This window comes from Amblyomma americanum, chromosome 1 (genome assembly GCF_052857255.1).
Source record: "Amblyomma americanum isolate KBUSLIRL-KWMA chromosome 1, ASM5285725v1, whole genome shotgun sequence".
NCBI lineage: Eukaryota > Metazoa > Arthropoda > Arachnida > Ixodida > Ixodidae > Amblyomma > Amblyomma americanum.
Window position 1 is genome coordinate 246,599,091 of NC_135497.1, and position 19,947 is coordinate 246,619,037.

At 47.2% G+C, this 19,947-nt stretch overlaps 3 protein-coding genes across 9 annotated transcripts in view; 1 reads left to right on the top strand and 2 right to left on the bottom strand.

The window, feature by feature from the left end:
* The window catches only part of Mps1 (dual specificity protein kinase monopolar spindle 1), a 95,905-nt gene extending 93,091 nt beyond the window's left edge, over positions 1–2,814 (bottom strand). For all 4 annotated transcript variants that reach the window (XM_077648891.1, XM_077648890.1, XM_077648889.1 and 1 more), the window contains exon 1: positions 2,678–2,814. The gene's annotated coding sequence lies outside the window, so the exon portion shown is untranslated. The remainder of the gene's footprint in view (positions 1–2,677) is intronic.
* Positions 2,815–3,370: 556 nt separating this feature from the next.
* Positions 3,371–12,907, top strand: LOC144114886 (uncharacterized). Of its 2 annotated transcripts, XM_077648893.1 has the most exons (4): positions 3,371–3,950; positions 10,129–10,257; positions 10,674–10,734; positions 12,432–12,907. In XM_077648893.1, the coding sequence occupies exons 2-4, from the start codon at positions 10,227–10,229 to the stop codon at positions 12,709–12,711; spliced, it is 372 nt and encodes a 123-aa protein (XP_077505019.1). In that variant the 5' UTR covers positions 3,371–3,950; positions 10,129–10,226; the 3' UTR covers positions 12,712–12,907. The 2 variants fall into 2 exon arrangements, 1 of the variants encoding a protein (XP_077505019.1); XR_013311161.1 differs by lacking the exon at positions 10,674–10,734 and having other exon boundaries at positions 3,442–3,950.
* Positions 12,908–13,046: 139 nt separating this feature from the next.
* Positions 13,047–19,160, bottom strand: LOC144114885 (uncharacterized). 3 transcript variants are annotated; one of them, XR_013311159.1, is made up of 2 exons: positions 19,079–19,160; positions 13,047–15,103 (listed from the first exon to the last, which is right to left on the bottom strand). XR_013311159.1 is itself a non-coding variant. In XM_077648892.1 (2 exons), the coding sequence occupies exons 1-2, from the start codon at positions 15,963–15,965 to the stop codon at positions 14,978–14,980; spliced, it is 420 nt and encodes a 139-aa protein (XP_077505018.1). In that variant the 5' UTR covers positions 15,966–16,981; the 3' UTR covers positions 13,047–14,977. The 3 variants fall into 3 exon arrangements, 1 of the variants encoding a protein (XP_077505018.1); XR_013311160.1 differs by having other exon boundaries at positions 19,001–19,159; XM_077648892.1 differs by lacking the exon at positions 19,079–19,160 and adding an exon at positions 15,672–16,981.
* Between the last annotated feature and the right edge of the window lie 787 nt (positions 19,161–19,947).

The window sequence follows — 19,947 nt, forward strand, 5'->3', positions numbered from 1 at the left end:
CTTGGTGACTGGAATCATCCGCGCATCATCCAGAGCCAATGCTGGGAGTGTGGTGGGCTCGCTGGGGAAGACATCAAAACTGTTTCCCATTCCTGTAAAGGCCACTTCCGACAGTGCTATCAAGAAGCTTCTGCTCCCACATCTCGCTGCACTGGAGCGCTATCCAAGTATGCTGGGACAACCTTTTAATAATTTGGGCTTTGCATGCTAAATTTACACATGCAGCTTCTAATTTCAAAGGGAAAAGCTAGAAGGCCTAGTGCCATTTCCGTCATCCAAGTTTTAAGTGTTCTGCTCCTCAGAAAAGTAGAGATATTAATCGAAAACAGTGAGTTCAGGTGCTGTCCCAAAATGACTGTTAGGGTCTGAACGAGGGGATCAACGACTGAGGCTTCAACCAAGAGGAAGGGACAGCGTTCATTCTGCACTTAGCTGTGCCTGAACGGTGACCTCCGAAAAGTGTTGCCTAAACAGCTCAGTCTTATATCCATTGAAAATTATCTGTTTGCATGAATTAAGGACATATTACCAATATTTGGGCACTGTGCTTGAAAAAGATTGATTTAGGACTGAAATGCTACCGATAGCATTTTTCAGAGCAAGTGTCATTCAGTTCCAATTAGCCTTCATTCTTACAGGTTCCCTTCAGCGAAGCCTTCGAGCCAGCACACTGGCAATGATTGCTGGCTTCTTGGTCAGAGCGGTGCAAGACTGCATGGCATGTGAGGGCTGTCTGATTAATTTGCATGCACCAGCCTCTCAGTCTACCATCATAGCAGGCATGGACCGGAGAGGGCTGTCGTACCCTACCTTGGCTTTCGTAGGGTTCGTCAGCCGCCTGGAAGGTGCTGCATCAAGTGTGGCTCCTGTGCTTGTTAGGGGGCCAAAGCCGCTTAAGAAGTTTGCAGACCTAGTGCTGCCAACACTTGAAAAAAATCCACTGTTTGTGTGCTCAAAGGACACCACAGAGCCTCACAGAAGGGCCTTGCTAAAGGTGATTGTCCACAAGTTTATGAGGCCATTTGTCCAATTTTGCCTCTGATTTGACAGAAGAGCACGCCAAACGAAAAATGATAAATGCCAAACCAAAATCACGGAAGGTCGTAAACGTGTAAGGATCTGGCTGGCGTCGAATAAAGTTCTGAACACGACCGGCTATTGTGTCTGGTAAACAAGCTTTTCGAGTCTGGTTTTATTTATTTTTCATGTAGAGAGCGTCTTGAAATGATTAACAATCGGGTTAACGCTCCTGAAAACAAGTGAGTAAGAAGTGTCCATAGCGCGCTTTTTATCGTAAATTGGCGGAAAGGAGCGCTACTTCGCCCTGGGATGCTGCTAGGTACAGAGCAGAAGCAATCGTGTTGAAATTGTGCAGCTGTGCACACACACAAAAAAAAAAAAACGCTGCTCGAGTAGCACCGGTGCTGCGTCCACCAGTACAACCACTCTTTGAGCTTACTTTAACTGCAAAACTGCTGCTCTGAGAAAACAAAAATATTACCACTAGCAGCCTCTAGTCAGGTAGAGCTTTTTGTGGCTATGCAGCGGAAGCTACGAGCGCGAGATGAAGGCGTGTTAGCTGACAGCTCGCGCTCGTAACTACCACTGTATACAGAAAGCTGTTCACGATTATTGCATCTGATGAATATTAACACGCCTTTGTGGTGCGTGTTTAAAAAACGATGCGGTTTAACTCGGCCTACCGGCCACATGCCAGCGCAAGCGTACTGAAGCTATAGTCGGATACAACTTAAGTCTGCAGTGAAGCTCCGCCCACATTCAGGACCGGCGCACAGAATTCCTCCACGACAAAAATGTAGGCCGTTGTTAAAACTTCTCTTGTCACCTAAACAAGAAGCTAACCATGAGAAAAAAGTTATAAGCTCTAGAATTTTGATACCTGGCTTGTTTAATAAAGTCAAATATTAAAAAGCTGATTTCGTTCACTTTTGTGACTGGCTAGCGGAGTAATACAGTACGCCGCGGACCGTGGCTCAGTGTTAACAACTGCTGTTTTTTTAAGTTGTATCCTACTATAGCAGAAGTGTACGGCGGGCGCTGCCGAAATGAGGGTAATTTGTGGCGCCACCTGTTGCGGCGCGCTGTCCCTCCTGAAGAGTCTCGTGATATTTACCCGAACACGCGGCGCCGTAGGAGCCGGCGTAGTGAGCAGGTCGCCATGTAATAAAGCCGGTCGTGGAAAGAGCAACGCTCTGGACTAAGCAGTGGACGAAATGAAATAATTAAAGAAAGCATTCACAGGAGACTGGTCGTTGCTCACATTTGCCGTTTAACCTGAGGTAAAGCACGGGTATGCATACAGACCTCAAACGCAGACAGCTTTATCACGAACTTGCGGTCGAAGCCTCTAGCGCAAAGCCAGTTCCAGTAACTTCGTCTCAAGTCCAGACGAATAATCGTTCCACTGGCGGACGCAGTGTGGTTGAACTCCACTTTTCACTACATGCCTACCTTTTTGAAATGAAAAGAAAACGGGCTGGTCAAGGTTCGTTCCCGAACGCGCGTGAGCAAACGGACCGAGGTCACGTTCATACGCGCGTCGCCCTCAAGCTGTCTTCTCGACTCAAGTGACTCGACTTTTCAGCTTCATATCATTCGAAGCCCACAAACTATAAGCCTTTCGCAATCTCAAAGGACTGTTTCGACCGCGGCTTACCCTTCGTCCTTTCGGAGACTTCGGCGGCAACCGCTGCCACTGGCACTGCGCGTGCAGAACGTGCAGCACGTATCCGCGCTCGTTCTGCAGAAAATAAATGACGTTAACATCAAATTACCTACCACAACTCGAATTAAATTATAAAGCGATCTGCAGTCTCAAAATATTCCGCAAGTAATTATTCAGCCGACGAATTTTGACTCCACCGATTTGAAGAACGACGCCACATACATATAAGCGTGGACCTATGGATGGATGAATAGGAGAATGGACGATATTGGCTTTACCTTTTGTTTAGGACGTCAGCTTGCGCTAACTATCCTATAATAACCCCTTGTCTCTGTTAAATTTTTACTCTCAGTTTTGACTTTCCCTTTTGAACTGTCTAATTTGACGACCCTTTCCCAAATTTACTACTCCCTTTATTTCCTCCAGCAAATCCGAAAGCTACATATGTTCTAGAACCCAACGTTACTACCAGCACGTTGATACCAACTACAGTGTTCTAGAAAGCGTTGTAATACCAACACTCTTCCCTCGCGAAGGGCGGGACAAAGTTTTTTGCTCCTCAAAACCAAGTCTCAAAACTAAGCACTCTATAGTCTCCACTTCAGTTCTACAGGTGACGCATAATATATCCTCTTCTCAAATTTAGCACTGCACGTTTTCGTTCTCAAACCCCTATCCTAGCTTCGAAAAGCAATAATCTGGCGCGCGAATTATCAAATAAATGCTCTTTCTTATTTTTCATTCTTTCCTTCCACATTTTATTTTGAAAGCACTACTAGCCGCACCAAGCCTTGGCCGCACTTCCCGGATTTCAGCGGCGTCTGTGTAAAGCCTCTGAGTAAGACCCGACAAGGATAGGCAACAGCGACCGCATTGACACGGGCGACCTTAATCACAGTTATGGTAACTACGGTTCCCCGTAATTATAGTTAGCCGCGCTCACACGGCAGACGAAACTGCAGTTACGCCACCTAACCACAGTTACCCAAACCGAGCTTGCCGACCTCTGTTTGCTATCTTAACCGACAAGATGGCGGCGCCCATGGCAGCAGCAACATCGAACGACTCGTCCTCCCAGAGTTGTGGCATCTGGCCTGATTCAACAACCGCGGCCCTGATACGGATCTGATACGGTAACACGCGCAACGCTCGGATATATGCTGCGATTGTAGAGGAACTGAACGCCGGGCTGCCGCCGGGAGAAGGCCCATACACCACCAAACAAGTGAAGCTGAAAATGGAAAAACCTCAACATGAAATACCGGTAAGTGCGACCTTTACCGAACGATGCTCGTGCCATCAGGTTCTTGGCGCTGTTTTCATAGTGCAGCTGATCTATTTACATCAGCCTCGCATGTGCGACAGTAGCATGTGTTGTCGCTGGAGCAACGCGTCGATTCTCTTCGCCTTCGTCGCACAGTTCTGGAGTGTCGAAGACGATCTTGAGAATGCATTGTTGAGGTAGTAAGGACTCGAGAGTAATGACCCTAGGCAGGAGCAGCATACGCAGCACTTAGGAAGGAAGGAAGGAAGGAAGGCCTCAGACGTTGCTAGCACATACCCACTGCGGGGGAGTGGCCAAGACACAGGCGGTTAATTGCTGGATACAGGAAATTTTTGACAGGAAAAGGAGTGGTAATAGGATGTAGCCTGATAGATTGGAAGACGGAAGGACAGGGGTCCTGTTAACTTGGAGATCGAAGACGGGGCAATGGCTTAATGTGCATAATAGTATACAATGCCTGTAATGTTTCAATGTCGTACTGACTGAGAGCGGGAAGAAGAAATTAGAATGGGAGGCGCTGTGTTTCTTGAAGAAAATTTTGCACAGCAGAGCGCACACTCTTGTCGCTTCGTCCAAGCAAAGAAGCGCCAATGGAAAGAACAACCGCGGAGGACACAGGCAAGCCCAGTTGATGAAATGGAATTTGCAAATGACGCTTCCTCAAATGAGAGAAGCGGCGGCAGAACAGCAGGAAGTGATCTATTGTCTCAGGTTCGGCACAAAAAGTGCACAATCGGGAAGCCGCTAGGCCAGATCTGTGAAGGTAGAAATTTAGAAGGGGAACCTGGCAGCACAAGCGCGTGAAAGAGACCTCTAGTCTGCGTGAGCGCCAGACTTTGCTACTCCAAGGATGCAGAAGATGCTGATATTCGGGAGATGATGTAAGAGCCGAGGCAGCAAATTCCTGAAATATTGTGTAGCTGCGAAACCTCACCGCAGCTGTATATGCACACGTTGGCAGAACAGCAACAATTGGGCCGCAGAGAGAGGCTCTTGCTAAGGAATCTGCAACCTCATTTAAGTGAAAACCCATGTGACCTGGTACCCAAAGCAACCTTACCGAATTTAGATGGAGTGGAATCAGAAACTTAAAGAGGCGTAATGCCCGAGACTCAGTGGGTGAGGATAAGGAAGAGCAAACGGACAGAGACTCTGTCATAACCACAACCTGGGAAATGGTAGTTTCTAATTTTCGTAAGGCTAAGATTACTGCTAATAATTCAGCCAGAAAAATGGGAGTGACGTCAGGAAGACGGAGAGAAAAAGACCAATGCAGTGAAGGCGAAAAAATTCCCACACCTGCCTTATCGCGATCCTGCGAGGCATCGGTAGCAATAAGAACATAAGAGGGAAAGGACCTTAGGTGGTCCTGCAACAGACCCTGAAGAAGCGGGAAGGGCTGCAGCTTTGCATTCGATGGGAAAATGTCATCGAATTCAATGTGGACAGATGATGAGTTGTTATACAATTGGCGGACATCTGTGAAATGAATATTTATGGGATCAAGGAGGGACTGCACGTAACATATCTGCGAGGTATGAAAACGAGACCAGGCAGCACTAAAAAAGGCGGAAGGTTGACTAAGAAATATTATACTGAAAGCGTGAAGAGGTGAGTTGCACAATTTTAAAAATGTTTGAACTGTTAAAAGGCGAAACCTAGCTGATAACGATGGCATTCGCGCCTCAAGGTGCAGAACAGCATTGGCGACATATTTAGGAAGCCCAAGACAAAGGCGCAATGCCTCACGCTCCAACAGCACAAGAAGGCGAAGTTTATAGGCAGGAGCTCCTGAGAATAAGACACACCCGAACTCCAAAATTGGGTGGACGTACATTTTATAAATCATCAGAAGTGTATGCCTTCTCATGCCTGAGCTAGCACTACAAAGCCTACGCAGGATGCCAATGGCCCGAACTCCTTTTGCAGAAAGTTGCTCAATGTGTGGCCGCCAGGAAAGAGTAGAGCCGTATATTACTCCGAGATACTTCACCGTCTGAACTTGAGGTATTATGTTATTTCTATAGACCAGGCAGATATTTACAGAAACAGAAACTGGAAATACTAACAATGCGCATTTCTTCACATTAAGGGACAGATGAATTCTTCCTAACCAGTTGTCAAGAACATTGAGGTAATTTTGCAGGGTTGGATAAAGAGTGTGAATGTCACCTGCTGTTGCAAAAAATGCAATATCGTCGGCTTACACATAAGTTTTCACATTTTGAATGCATGGAATTGAGCTTAGAAAAATGTTAAAAAGAACAGGTGAGAGAACTGATCCTTGCGGTAACCTCTTGTCTGTGGAAATCTCCTTGAGGAAACACCATTTTGGCCACAGTAAAATTCTCTATTTTACAAAAATAAGCAGAAATCTAGGCTACAAAATAGCTTGGGAAGTTCAGTTCCTGTAAACTTAGTAACAGAGTCGAGTGCTCAACGCTTTCGTATGCTTTACTGACATCCAAGGTGACAAGCGCAGCAAACTGTTTTCTATTGCTTGCTAATTTAATACGACTCTCTAGGTCAATGTGAGCACACCAAATTGAACAACCCGGCCTGAAACCAATTTGACATAGATTCAAGAAGGCATTTTTCGTAATGAATGACATGACACGGCTGAGAAGGACCCTTTCCACCAATTTAACAAGGTTCGATGTTAAGGAAATAGGGCGTATATTGTCTAAAGTTAAGCCCTCCCCTTGCTTTTTAAGCAGTGGAACTATTTCAGCAAGACACCACTCATGCGGTATCCAAGGACCTTTAATAGAATGGTTAACTAGAGCCAACAGGTCTGCAGGAGATTCATTGAAGAAAATTTTGATCATAGATGAAGTGACCTTATCGGGGCCAGGAGCTGCTGGGGATAAGCGCAGAACAATTTGCAACAGCTCAGGCATAGAGACCTCAGCGAAATCACTTGAGGTGCATGTAAATATAGTAGGAAAGCGAAGCTCTAAGCCACACACAATATCCTCTAAGGCCTTTGCGATGTCAGCAGGGGACTGAACGAGGGATTCAATGTTGGCAGCTGGTGGAATCAACTTGTTACGCCTCATGAAATTAAACAAAGCTCGTTTATTTCCTGATTGTGAAAGAAAATCGTAATGATTTGTATTATACTCCTCCTTTGCACGGGCGACGGTGCGCTTAAATGTTGCTGCAACATATTTATAATCCAACCAATTTTTTGGGCATTGATTCATGAGGTTTCTTCCAAGCTGCTTTCCGTCGTCTATATGCACGCGTGCACTCAGCATTCCACCAATTGTTCGCGATAGCACCCTTAGTTCTCTTAACCAAAAATTCAGACTTTTGCCTTGCATGGTCCAGTACTGAACATAGATGTGCAGCCTTGCTTTCGGCACTTGTCTGAGCGCAAGTGTCTGAAGTGATTTGGAGGGCTGATTTTAGCGTGTTTTTAAAGCAACTGTAATTTATTGACGTGCGCTGATGTTGCTCAGGAAGAGTTAATTTACACGCAAACTTGAAACTAATCGGTAGATGATCACTGTTTGTTGCATTGTCAACAGGCGCCCAAGACATAAGAGACTCCTGGGGAGGAAAAAGTTAAATCCAAGGCAGAGCGGCATTGGCTCCGAACAAACGTAGGCAATCCGGAATTGTTGCAAATCAAGTTGTTGTCAGAAGCCCAATCAAATAGTCTAGAACCAAAGCTGTCTGTTTTAAACCCCCACGTCACATGGTGCGAATTGAAGTCTCCAAGTAATAGAACCTGAGATCGGCTACTAGACATGAGTGAGTCAAGGGGCCGAGTGTCACGCACACTAGGCGGGAAATATGCATTAGCTACCGTAAAGGGCTGTTGACCTGGGATGCTGAGGTCAACCGCAAGGATTTCACATTCATTGTCCGCATATTGGAAAGAAATGCATGCCCTGTGGCAAAACTTTGTAGAGATGAGCACTAACAACCCTCCCCCTCGTGATGACCGGTCAAGCCGGAAAGGACGGTAATTCTTGAGATGATAATTGAAATTTGAAGTCAGCCATGTTTCCTGTAAAGCAACTAAATCTGGTAGAAGCTGATTGCATAGGCAATTTAAATCTGTTGAAGGTGAGAATATAGATCGACAATTCCACTGTAGTACACCTAAGAACCCTATCTTGGCGGGAGTGCCACAGCCGCGACTGCCTTTTCTAGAATCCTGCTCTTAGCATTTTGACTTGCGTTACTTTTCTTTGTCTTTGACTGGGGGCAAGATGGGCCTGCACTATTCAGAGGAGACCCACTTCGTTTCTGGGCTCGGAGATCAGACTCCATATCCATACAGTCCATAGAGGATGCGTCCAAAACGCTGGTCGAAGGAGAGGCCTGAGAGGTCTTTTGTTGCTCACATTGTTTTTGGTCCTGTGGAGCGGAATCGATTACTACAGAAGGAGGGGTAGCTTCCGAAGCAAAAGAAGACAAGAGCGGAGCGGTGGACGCCTGCAGAAGATTGGTCATCTGAGCAGCTATGACCTGCGAAATGCACATGGACACGGTTTCCATAATGCGATCCATTGCATTTGCCACAGCTTTCTCAACTGCTGCTGTAATAGCCTGGGACCAACTAGAATCCATTATGGGTGGGCATTTGGCGGCCACACTAGAGTAGCCTGAGGCTCTCTCCTTGACTGCGGCAAAAGCCTCTCTCCGCGTGCATCTGCGCTTGTCTATAAGCTCAAGCACCTGAACTTCTTGTGCTCGTGCAGGACAGTCAGGTGAATCAGCAGGGTGAGCACCGCTACACAAACAACATTTCTCTTGCTGTTCAGGACATTCCTCTCTGCAATGACGTTCCCCACAGGCACAGCAGCGTAAGGCTGATTTGCAGGCTTTGCCGCTGTGGCCAAATCGCCAGCAGTCTGGACACTGAAGGGGCCGAGAGTTAAAGGCATCTACTCGAAAAACCAATGGCCACACCTTAATCTCTGACGGGCAAAATATTCCTGCAAATGTGGCAGTGACGGACTCCGTATGAATTTTTACTCCGTCAACCATCCTGCTGCATCGATGGACAGCAATCACCCCTGCAGGCAAGAGGTTCTCAAGCGTTTTCTGCAGGGCTCAATCGACAGTCGACCCCTCGGACCAAGCCCTTGGATCATGCTAGTTGAGGCGGAATGAATGCGCTCACCGGGTGGGTGGCGAAGGTCGTACACTTTAGCAGGTCATCAATACAGTCTTTATCCTGCGACCTGCACAAAATACCACCCCTGCCGAACTGCCGGACATCGGTAATGTGCATAAAGTGCTTCTATGTGGACTGAAGGGCCGCCTGCACTGCCTCCGGGTTGTTCAATCGGATAGCGCCCCCATCAGAAGGCACTAAAGCGACCGGAATGCTCGAAACACCACTGCGGAAAAAGAGATCAATTGGGAGCTGGTCTTGAAGAAGAGATGCCGACCAAGGGGAAAACCCCTGGCCGGGAGAAGAAGTAGACATTAAGCTCTCGTCCCGCGCCCGATCACCCCAGAACAGGAGCAAGCAGGCACAGACAAAAAGAAGGAGAATTTAGGAAGCTAGCGCAACACCGCCAGGTACTTAGCCGCTGCCCCGAAGCTGGAAAGCACTTAGAATCTTCGCTCGAGCACGGCGGTGCATGCAAACTTTGTCTTCCTCGTTACACACGTGTTGTTCGTTGTTTTTATTTGCAAATTGCGAGCTGAAGCGCTGACAGCATTGCTGTACGCGTCGCTATTTCTGACCCCTGCTAGAGCAACAATGTAGTTAATTGAATTTCTAGATTTACTTCATATTTCTTTACCAGGCTTCACTGTGTACTTGCAGCATTTGTGAAGTAGTTTACAGACTGCAGGCTGGGAAAGATATATGAAAGAAATAAATCTAGAAATTAACCAAGTAAGATATTGCTAGAATGACAATAGTTGAACCATAATGCACAGTCATGGCTTCAATTGCAAAGTTGCAACTAGCAGGATTTAGTTTAGCCACATTGCAAATGTAAATTGCATTAATTTCACCAGTACCTGTGCATATGCATTAGACACTTATCTGTGAAATTTTAGTCTTGCATTGAGAATGTGTACAGTGAAGCTTAATCCACTGAGAGAAATGCTGTGATCACAACCTTCAAATGTTTTTTTTTTTTAGCAACACATTTAATAGCTCACATCATTTTTATTTGTCCAGCCAGCTGAAACGGACAGGCATTTCAACTGGGTCGCCTGGTGTCCCATGGATCTTCTACTGGCAGCTCCACAGTTTCCTCGGCTGCCTTCCCATCAACGATGATGGGCGAGTTGAGTCTCAAGTTTAGAGGTAATTTGTGATTTATACCATTGCGTGTAATCTGTTGTTCAGATCACTTCAGAATTCTATTGCTGCTCATTTCTCAGTGCGGAACTTATACTCATTATAAAATGCTGGCCAACAATAGATAATAAAGAACAGACTCAAGCAGTTGTGTAAACCACTCCCATAAACATGGGCACTGTCCTCCACGTCTACATTTTTGCCTTGTGCTGTTGTTCTTTGTCATGAAGCGTGAACCAACTAGCCAAGCAACTTCCACAGCTCATCCATAAATCCTTTTTTTTTTTCTAGCTATTCAGCATATCGGTAGTTAGCTGGTTGTCTCCCCATATACTTAATGTTACTATGTCATAGCAAAGACCGCTATGTTTTACAGGGAGTTCAGTGTGCATTGCTGGTTTAGGTTACGTCTTTTTTTTCAGGTGGGAATCATATGTCAGAAGGCACACACTGCGGATGGATATGTAGTAAGATGAAGTCATGGTACGCACCAGAATTTCGGTGCCTTTATTTGTGCGATATATTAATATTGATAGTGCTGTATGACAATTCATCTTTCACACCTGTGCACATGCAGCTTCACCTTCATCCTTCTCTCTCGTAGATACTCATCTTCGTCCATTGATTACATTAGCAACTGGGCTTGAATACAGTGGAGTAATCCAGAAACCTGTGGATCATAAGCTGTTATTGCGAACGTTGTTTCTCTACAGCGACACTGAAGGGAAGTAGCAAAGGAGATAAATTTCTTGTGATATCTGTGATGTCCAAGTAATTCAATAAAACATAGTGGTGGGCTAGTTGGTGATTCGTACTTGGAATGAACGACAGCGTAAAAAAGGACAACCACAGAAGAGAAGTGTTCTTTGTGTCGTGTCCTCTTCTGTGGTTGTCCTTTCTTGCGCTGTCTTCATTCGAAGTATATAAGTGATATCTGTAATGCATTGCGTTTTTTTCTATAAGTTGTAGGGGCCAGTGCGGGTGGCACCATCAGGGGACACACAGGGACGGCTGACAACACTGGAGGGAGAGGGGATGCATGGTTGGCTATGGCGGGAATGTGCGTGAGTTGTGCGCGGGTAGCGCGGGAGTGATCCGAGTGGCGTGGTCGAAGTGGGCTCAAGTGTGAGCTCTGTGCGCGTTGCATTAGGTGCGCGAACTGCGGATGACTATTGGGGGACTCCGGCACGAGGGACTCTGTGAGCGTGTGTAATAAATCATCCCTTGACAAAGTTCTTTGTGCATGCTTTCTGTATTTATTGCCATTTCACATAAAATACACTCAATTGCAAGTTCAGTGCTGTCTATTCATTCTTTCTGTATCATCCCATTTTTCGTTCCATTTTTAAGCCCATAATGATGAACCAACTCACCCAGCAATCCTTCCTTTGGAACCATTGGACAGACTCAAGGAGGGGGGGGCATATGTAGAGTAAGCTACTCCCACAACCATGGGCATTAATGGCAATGGGAAGCAGAAATGGTACTTGCGTCTTCAAATTGCAGCGCCTTGTCGTGCCAGAGTTTGCACCTCACCTTCCATGTACTTTTGTTCAACTCAACCTCATCAGCTCGGTTTACCCTTGGTCAACCATGCCCCACATGCTTGCAAATGTTTAACATATTGCTTGTTATTGACTTTGATCAACTTGGTATACTGTCTTGTTCAGCTGTTCATTCATTTATTTGTACATACTGCGAGCCATAACTTTGGCCCAAGCAGGAGGGGCACACAATTATAAAAGCCATAAAACCATTAGCCGAAACAGCCACAAGTCATTTAAAGGACATAAAATCCAACATTCATCACAACACCCACTCTAGGAGCCGTACAAAAATCCTCCAACTCCTTCACAAAATATTTTGAGTCACATAAACCTAAAGGAAGGCGATTGCACTCCACAACAGTATTCAGGAAAAAACTCCTCAACTGAACCCATTGGTTCATGTGAAAGCGGGGGCTAGGGAATCCTGATGTACATGTCGGGATCCTCATATATATCTATTTAGTTATGTGCAGGAAAACAAAAAATTTGAACCGCTGCCTTCTTTTCAGTTTGGCCATCACAAGTTCGTGTTTTTGTAACATATTGTGAAAGCGGATGATTGCATTACATTAGGACACATTCAACCTCTTTTCTGGGATGATAACATGCTGTCTTGTGTTTCATCATGTGCAGCTGCCAGTTGTCAATGAGGCACCAGACGGCTCAGAAGTGCTCCTGTCATGGGAGGAGAGCCTGCCTGAATGAAGCAGCAGAGACGACCTCTCACAACTTGCATCCAGCTCCCCTATTTGCAGTGCCAGTGCTGCAGTACCTGTACTGCAAAGCACAGGCAACAGCAGCGGCGACACAAGCAGAGCGAGTGCTGGCGCAAGCAGCAGTGCCGGTGCTGGCACAAGCGCCAAAAGAAGGGAACCCCAAAAGAGCCGCCACAAGCGACAAGGATCTGCTATAGAGCAGCTAGTTGCCCTCCATAAAGGAGAAAGCGAGGCAGCAGCAAAGGCCGACCGCAAGGCACACAAAATGCGCAAGAAAATGGTGGACCTTCAGAAGGAAGCGAATGCCATAAATGCAAGCATGGTGCAACTGCTTGCAAAATTTCTAGATAGCAAAGAAAATAATGACTCGCTCAATAAAGAGTGATCAAGAGAGCTGGAAGTTATTTCATATTACAGCATGTGATGAGATGAAAGATCTTTTACTGCTGAAAGTTTTGTATTGTGTTTTAAACAGTGAATTGCACTGTGCAGGCTGGCTACCGTGGTAGCTTGCAGTATTAGTTGTTAACAGAGCCCATGCATACACTGCAGGGGTACACAAGTGTAATAATCAAACAAGTCTGTTGCAAGTACATTGCTGCTGCTCTCGCAGTAACACTCCACCTGCTTCTCCACTCAGAACCAATGGCTGTTGCATGTTCACCAGGAACTGTTTGCTACAAGGCTGATATTTTTCTTGCAACATAACTGCATTTTTGAGGGGGGCAAGTGATAGAACAGCGGGGAATTTTGACATCAGCAAAATAGTAATGACATGAAATTGTTCACAGAAAGCATACTTTGGTTAACAAGTTGGGATGGGAATGTAATGAAATTTATCACAATAAGTCTTTCAAAGCTCTCACCATTGGGTCACATTTACGTCACATTTTTGTGTTTGCTTTGTGTGTGGATGATGTGTGCAAAAATATGAAGCTTCCACCTGTGACCGACATGATTTCGTTACCTTCATGAGCAAAAGGAAAAAATTTCTCGCAACTATTCCTTAATCTTTGACTAGATATAAAATGTTCACTCTAATATGATTGTAGGTAACAGTAACAGCTTTGTAAGTAACAGCTTTTTTGGTCAGAGGTATCCGCTTCCACTGGGCTAGCATCAGGTGCATGCAATAGCCTAGCGAAAAAATATGGTGATACCCAGGGGGCCCTTGTTGGAAAGGTCTATATAGTGAATGCATTTCATTCACTATACTGCTTTCAGAATAAAGTTAAATGGTGCAAAGGAACAAACACAGGAAGACAAAGAGACAGAAAAAGTGCCACTGCTGTGTCTTCCTGTGTTTGTTCCTTTGTGCCATTCAACTTTATGATGAACTAACTAGGGCCTCAGCAAGTACTTCTGCTTTCAGAAGTAGGAGTGCAAGACTAAAAGCTTCTACTGCTTTACAAGGTACCAACAAGTTGCTGATTAGCAATGTGGCAAGATGATGGCCAGTTATACACAAAAATTATAAGCAAACAGCAAGTGATAGAATAGCAGCCAATACGCAGACTATGTGACACAAACACAACAATGAAAAAGGTAGTACAATGGCAATGAAACAGCAACATAGCAGTGCTCAACAAGACTGAATCATATAAAAATGGAAGGCTGATGCTGGCATTTTACTATCGTCTGTGAGCAAAACTGTTTGAAGAAAGAGATTTGTTTGCAGGAAGTAATGAAATCATTATTTAGAGATGGTTGCATGTAGGTGAAGGTTTGTTTGTCATAAACAGTACTAGTAGTTGGTATGAACCACTTCGTTTTGTAGCTTAACGAGAACCAATAATTAACAGCTATATAATGCAAGACTATTTTCTGAAACCCTGGCCACGATGGCGGCTTTTCGATGGAGGTGTAAAGCAAGACACTCGTGTACTGTGCAATGTCAGTGCATGTTAATGAACCCCAGGTGGTCGAAAATTCTGCAGCCCTTCACTACGGCATCACTCATAGCCAAAGCCGCTTTGGAACGTTAAACTCCATAAACCAAACCTATTTTATGAAGCACATGCAGGTTACGAAAATTACACTAGTTGTAATCCTCATAACCTTTACCCGAGTAGGGAGTATGCATCATGTGCATGCAATGCTAGCCATTTAAGGTAAGCCGAACCCAGAGTCTGCTCTTTCAATAATGTGTGTGTAGCTCTGATCAGGGCTGTTCCCTCTTGGTAGAGGTGTCCTTCTTAGCTGCTCTTGAGTTTCCCACGAACTGGGTTCTAGCTCAAGGCAAGGTGCTTGGCCAGGGCGTTCCCGATGGCCACACCTGACGTCTCTTCCCGGTTGCTCGTGCACACCGGCTGAGGCCGCCTTTCATCAGCGCTCTGCACCCCACCAAACTAGCTTGAATCACAGTGGTCACTGAGCTGCTCACAAATGTTGTACAGCACACAAGCAGCATGGATCACATAACTGACATTGTGGATGTCACACTCAAGGCCCTTCAGCACCATTCTAAAGCGTGCCTTGGCACGTCCAAAAGAATTTCGAAAACACGTCTGGCACTCGGCAGCCGGTAGTTAAAGGTCTGTGAGGGGGACCCAGAGGCACCTGGACGGGGAACAGCTTCATCAGGTGCGTCTGCAAAGGGAAAGCTTGATCACCAAGAAGAATTGCGCCAACTTCCACACCTTCAATGAGTTTTGTTTCTTGTCAGAACAACTCACTAGCCAGAGTAGCTGACTGTCAAGACTTCTGAAACACTGCCGCGTCATTGTTCCTACCAGGGCTCCCAACATTTGTGCATAGGACCCTGTATGTGTGGTTGTCGACAGCAAGTATAATGACACTGTACCACCCCTTATAATTGTATTAGTCGGCAGCTTCTTGCTTTGGGGGGCACACCTCGATATGACAGCCATCTACTGCACCGACACCTTGAGAGAAACCACAGACTGCTGTGAATTTACACCTGCTCGTAAAGCTCAGCTGGTGTTGGGAAATTTATGCACAAATCGTGCTTCCAACTACTACACTACCACGCCGCAAAATTCGTGAAATATGAAATTAATGCAGTGACTGCTGTGAATTTACACATGTGCTCGTGAAGCTCAGCTGGTGTTGGGAAATGCACAAGTCGCGCTTCCAACTGCTCCACAACCACGCTGCAAAATTCGTGAAATAATAAATTAACTGGCGCAGTGCTCACGCCAAACAAGTTGGCAGCAGTCCGCTCTTCTGCTGATGTTGCGAGGCGGTACAAGCTGATTGCCAAGCGTTTCTCCAGAGGAATCGGTTGCAGCATGTTGGTATCTTGCCGGCTCATGCTTCCACAAACAGCCACCATGTACCGGAATGTGCCGCGGTTGATCCGAAAGTTTTTTCGGAGTCCGCTGCCCGAAAGGTGTGGAAGCGTGGTCTCGTACCACGAGTCTGGGCGCGGGTACGCCCACAGACTTCGCTCACGGATGGACAGGTGCGCCGCCGCCAACAAAAAGAGCATCGGCCGCCCCCGGTGTCACTTCGTCTCTTCAAGCATGACAATTGCAGCGCTCAGCGCCAGCATCTGCACGCGCTGTTGGGATTCAGGTAGCAGCATCCCACCGCTGCCACCAGTTGTTGGGATTCAGGTAGCGTGACTGGGCCGGAGAAGAGACGAGGACGATCGGAGGAAGAAAACTTGGAAAACTTTATACAAGGATTATTTACATTATGTACAAGTAGGGCAACTGAGAGTGCTTCTCAGTAAAGAGATCTTCTTAGCAGTCGGGGGTCTCTTCCAGCAAAGGGTATCTCAAGAAGGGGGCTCTCCTCTGGTAGCAAACCAGCAGCTCCTTAAATACTCTTCGTATGGGGAATATAGTTCGAAGAATGATGTCCAATCACACGATGACACTGATGGTACCACCCACGGCAGGGCGGTCCTGATGTTCTCTCGCAGCTCGGTCGATCGAGGGAAAGGGAACAGGACCCGGTCACTTTGTCGTCCCCGCGGCCTCCAGGCGGGCGCGCACGTGTGTCCGGACCGCGCCCATGTGGACCCGGAAGGCGCCTGCGTGACACAGGAATGCAGACTGTCTCCGGCAGGGGTGAAAGATCTTGTACTGGTGACCGGAACGCGGAACCTCTGTCGAAGGCGCGGCACTCGGTCAATCCGCCTTTTTCATTTTCCTGTGCTGCCACCTCGCGTACAACGCTGGAAGCTCACTGGTAGGGTACTGCGCGCCCAACCCGGCCGGACTGAGTGCCGCTCCGGAGCACGTTTTGTTGGAATCTGTCGACGATGGCGTGTCCTGGGCAGCACCTGGTACCCGGATGATTTCTAGGGTTGACTGATGGCTGGGTGCGAAGTCCGGAGCAGGCTGCTGTGCCCACCGAAGAGCAAATTCTTCAGTATCTCCGATCATCCGGCATGCGATGCGAACACCAGCTGAGCAAGGGCCGCCGCTTCAGAGATCAAGGCTACATTCGGAACATAATGTTCAATGAAATATCCCCGATCAGTGAGGTTGGCGTTTTCCGCTGAAAGGTGGATACATCGTGCACGCCGTAGTACAGAAAACGACTGGGGACAACAGTTTTCGCAAGCAATCGTTGTGCTCAAGCGCTGCAGAATAGCTACACGAGCTATAAAAGCACAAGCGTACTCGCAACAAAGCCGCCCTGTTAGCATTTTACTGTATTTTCCCACAGCACACCGCTGCATAGGTTAAACAAGCATGCGGGTCCATAAAGACGAGCGCGAGAGGCGCACATTGATCCATTCCGGTGATACCACGCAGAGCTCTTTATCATGGATATGATTCCAAAACACGCATAACGCACCTTCTTCTTCTGCCTCTTAATACATGGCACATACCCACACGGAGGGATTGGCCACGGTGTAGTGGCATAAACAAGGAAATTTCCATAGGAGATTATGACAAAATTTTAGCACCATGCGTGAATTCTTCTTCTTCTTCTTCTCCTCAAGTAACATGGCACGTGAATGCTCTCGTAGCTTCTTTTTCGTTGCCCGCTCCATCGCGCGTTGAAAGCGGCTCACAGCACTTGCCCATTTGGCCTTCTTGCTTGAGAAAGCAAAAAACGTCGAAACGAAGTCTGGGTGCCGCGGTTACATTCGAGGCCTTCCTGCCCATGAATAAAACACTTCGTGATAGACTGCACACGCATTTAAACACAGTACCTCGTCCGTATCTGTCACAAAGTGATTCCGGCACAGTCTTGACGTGCTTGACAGTGCCCAAGGGCGGCCACGATCGTCGAGCCGGCGAACTGCTTTTATCCACGCTTCGCGTCGAAGGCTGTCCCGGGAAGCGCTCGGAAAGCGAAAAAATCCGAGTTTGCTTCCCTTTACATATTGGGCATTGCAGCCGTATGCAAAATATTTCGTAGGTATCGCCAAATGCGTCGCGCTGAACGCCCGACGGCTGCAGCAACGCACCCCGCGTAGGAAGCCGGTTTTGATTGTAAAACATTTTATTCGCCGGGAAGAGCTTGGCAAGAGGTCGCGTTAAGTGGTCGAGAGTACATAGCCCTCGACGACTTTGTCAGCCCACTCCACCGCCAAAACTTGCGTTCTGGGGTCAGAGCTAGCCAGCACGGTCTCCCACCGCTCGAGAGAAGGAGCTGTAACTAGATCACCCGGAGGTGGCTCTATTTTGCAGTCCCACAGGATGTGATCGTAGGTAGCACGTTGGCCACAGTGTTTGCAGTTTGGGTTGTAAAGATCGGGATAAATGTGCGCGCGAGGAGTGATGGGGTGCGTATCGATCTCGTCTGTAGACGACGCCACGTAACCTCTTGTTCTTTAGTAAGTCTTTTGTCTGGAGGGGGGAGAATTCTCCTCTCTAGTTTAAAATGATTGGTGAGGTCATGATATGTGATCATTGAGTCCTTCGTGAAATTCAGGAAGCCAGACTCATCCACTGCCCGGTCGACGAAACCTCGGGCTTTATTGTGGGCTGCCTCGTTCCCCGGATTCCCCAAATGGGCTGGGACCCATATCAATTCGGAATAATTTGGTGAGAATTTGATTGCGTTAAGGATTCTAAGGGAGGTGTTTGTAATTCCGGTTTGTTTACGCTTCCACGGCCGGTCTCGAGTGGAGCGCGCGACCCTTCCAATATGTTTCGCGACACCGCCGCCAGGGGATGGGCGCATGCGCAGTCGCGTCGTGAAAAAGGCGGATTGTTCAATCCCAGCGTGACTGGAGAGGGCAACACTGATCCTGTACTTCGTCGCCTGAGGACCGGAACGAATACGTGGGGACGCTATGGTCGTCGCTGCTTCCGGCATTCCTGTTCGAACACGTGGGGACACTATTATCGTCGCTGCTTCCGGCATTCCTGCAGCCACGTCTCCCCCAGAGGGCTCACCCACCCTCGCGGTGGTCCTCAGGAAATCCTCCCCATGTCCAAATTCGCAGAACTCAACAGCAGGAAGGAAGCGCGAGCACAACAGCGCAGGCGTTGTAGCGCTGCCTGATGCGCCAAGAACGCAGTCCAAAATTGAGCGTCGCCCTCTTTCGTGACAGACCTGCTAAGGGCCAACACAGGCTTGACACACAAGATGTCCGCAGGATCTTAACTACACAAACACAAGCACAGCACTCACTGTGAAAGAAAAGCCACGAAAATAAACGATAGCAGTGAGCAGTGATGCGTCGCAGTGAGCAGTCACGGGGAGAAGAGGCTAAAGTAGCCAAAGTAGAACCAAGGCTGCGTTCCAATAGTCCCAAGTAGACGGCTACTTAGACGTCTAGCCGGACAGCCGCCATCTTGGGACGCGTTCCATTTCTCGGCGAAGCAGTCTCATGAGACTGCTTCGCCGAAGTCCACATCGATGCAGGCTAAGTTGCTGTCTAAAGATGGCGGAGCTGATGTACGCGGATGAGCGAGTCGTACTCTTGCGGGCGTCGGAGTGTACACGGAGTATAGGAAAGGAAAAATGTGAGTCATTTCATTATGTTATTTGGCACGCAAACTAGTGGCTAATTAATCTTCGTGGACGTGCGATTCCTAGCAGTGAATCACGCAGGAGAAAATCGTGCAGTTGAGAGCTTTGCTGCAGCAGCGGACGCTGTAGGTCTGTTTACGTGATCCGGCATCTGACGATGCCGGATCTTAATTAGCACTGATTTTAGAGAATACTCGTCGCTGTCGTTGGTTTCCTCGACGGGCGTTAAGACGGCTGGCGTGACGGTTAACAAATGTGTTCTTCTGTTGCTGTATTAGTTGCATCAACTCTTTCGCCTGCATTCTTTATCTCTACACTCTCAGAATAAATACACCGGCATGTTGCGAATTGATTTTAGTATTTGCAGGATTAAAGATCGCTGCTGTATTTAGGTCTCTCGCTGTCTCCGAGTGCCACGTACGGCAGACAGCAGGTTTAATGTCACGTATGTGTTTTCCTGTTGCAGTGTATATTAGCCGTATCGCATTTCGCGCAAATTGATTACAGTCTTTCGTATTCTTTCTTAT

Bases quoted from the DNA above. Each gene is read 5' to 3' on its own strand.
- LOC144114886 (XM_077648893.1), top strand. From the start codon at position 10,227: ATGATGGGCGAGTTGAGTCTCAAGTTTAGAG. The intron at 10,258-10,673 runs GTAATTTGTGAT...CTTTTTTTTCAG, and splicing joins GTTGAGTCTCAAGTTTAGAG to GTGGGAATCATATGTCAGAA. The intron at 10,735-12,431 runs GTACGCACCAGA...CATCATGTGCAG, and splicing joins TGTAGTAAGATGAAGTCATG to CTGCCAGTTGTCAATGAGGC.
- LOC144114885 (XM_077648892.1), bottom strand. From the start codon at position 15,965: ATGCTCTTTTTGTTGGCGGCGGCGCACCTGTCCATCCGTGAGCGAAGT. The intron at 15,104-15,671 runs GTGAGCACTGCG...TTCCCTTTGCAG, and splicing joins CTGCTGCCAACTTGTTTGGC to ACGCACCTGATGAAGCTGTT.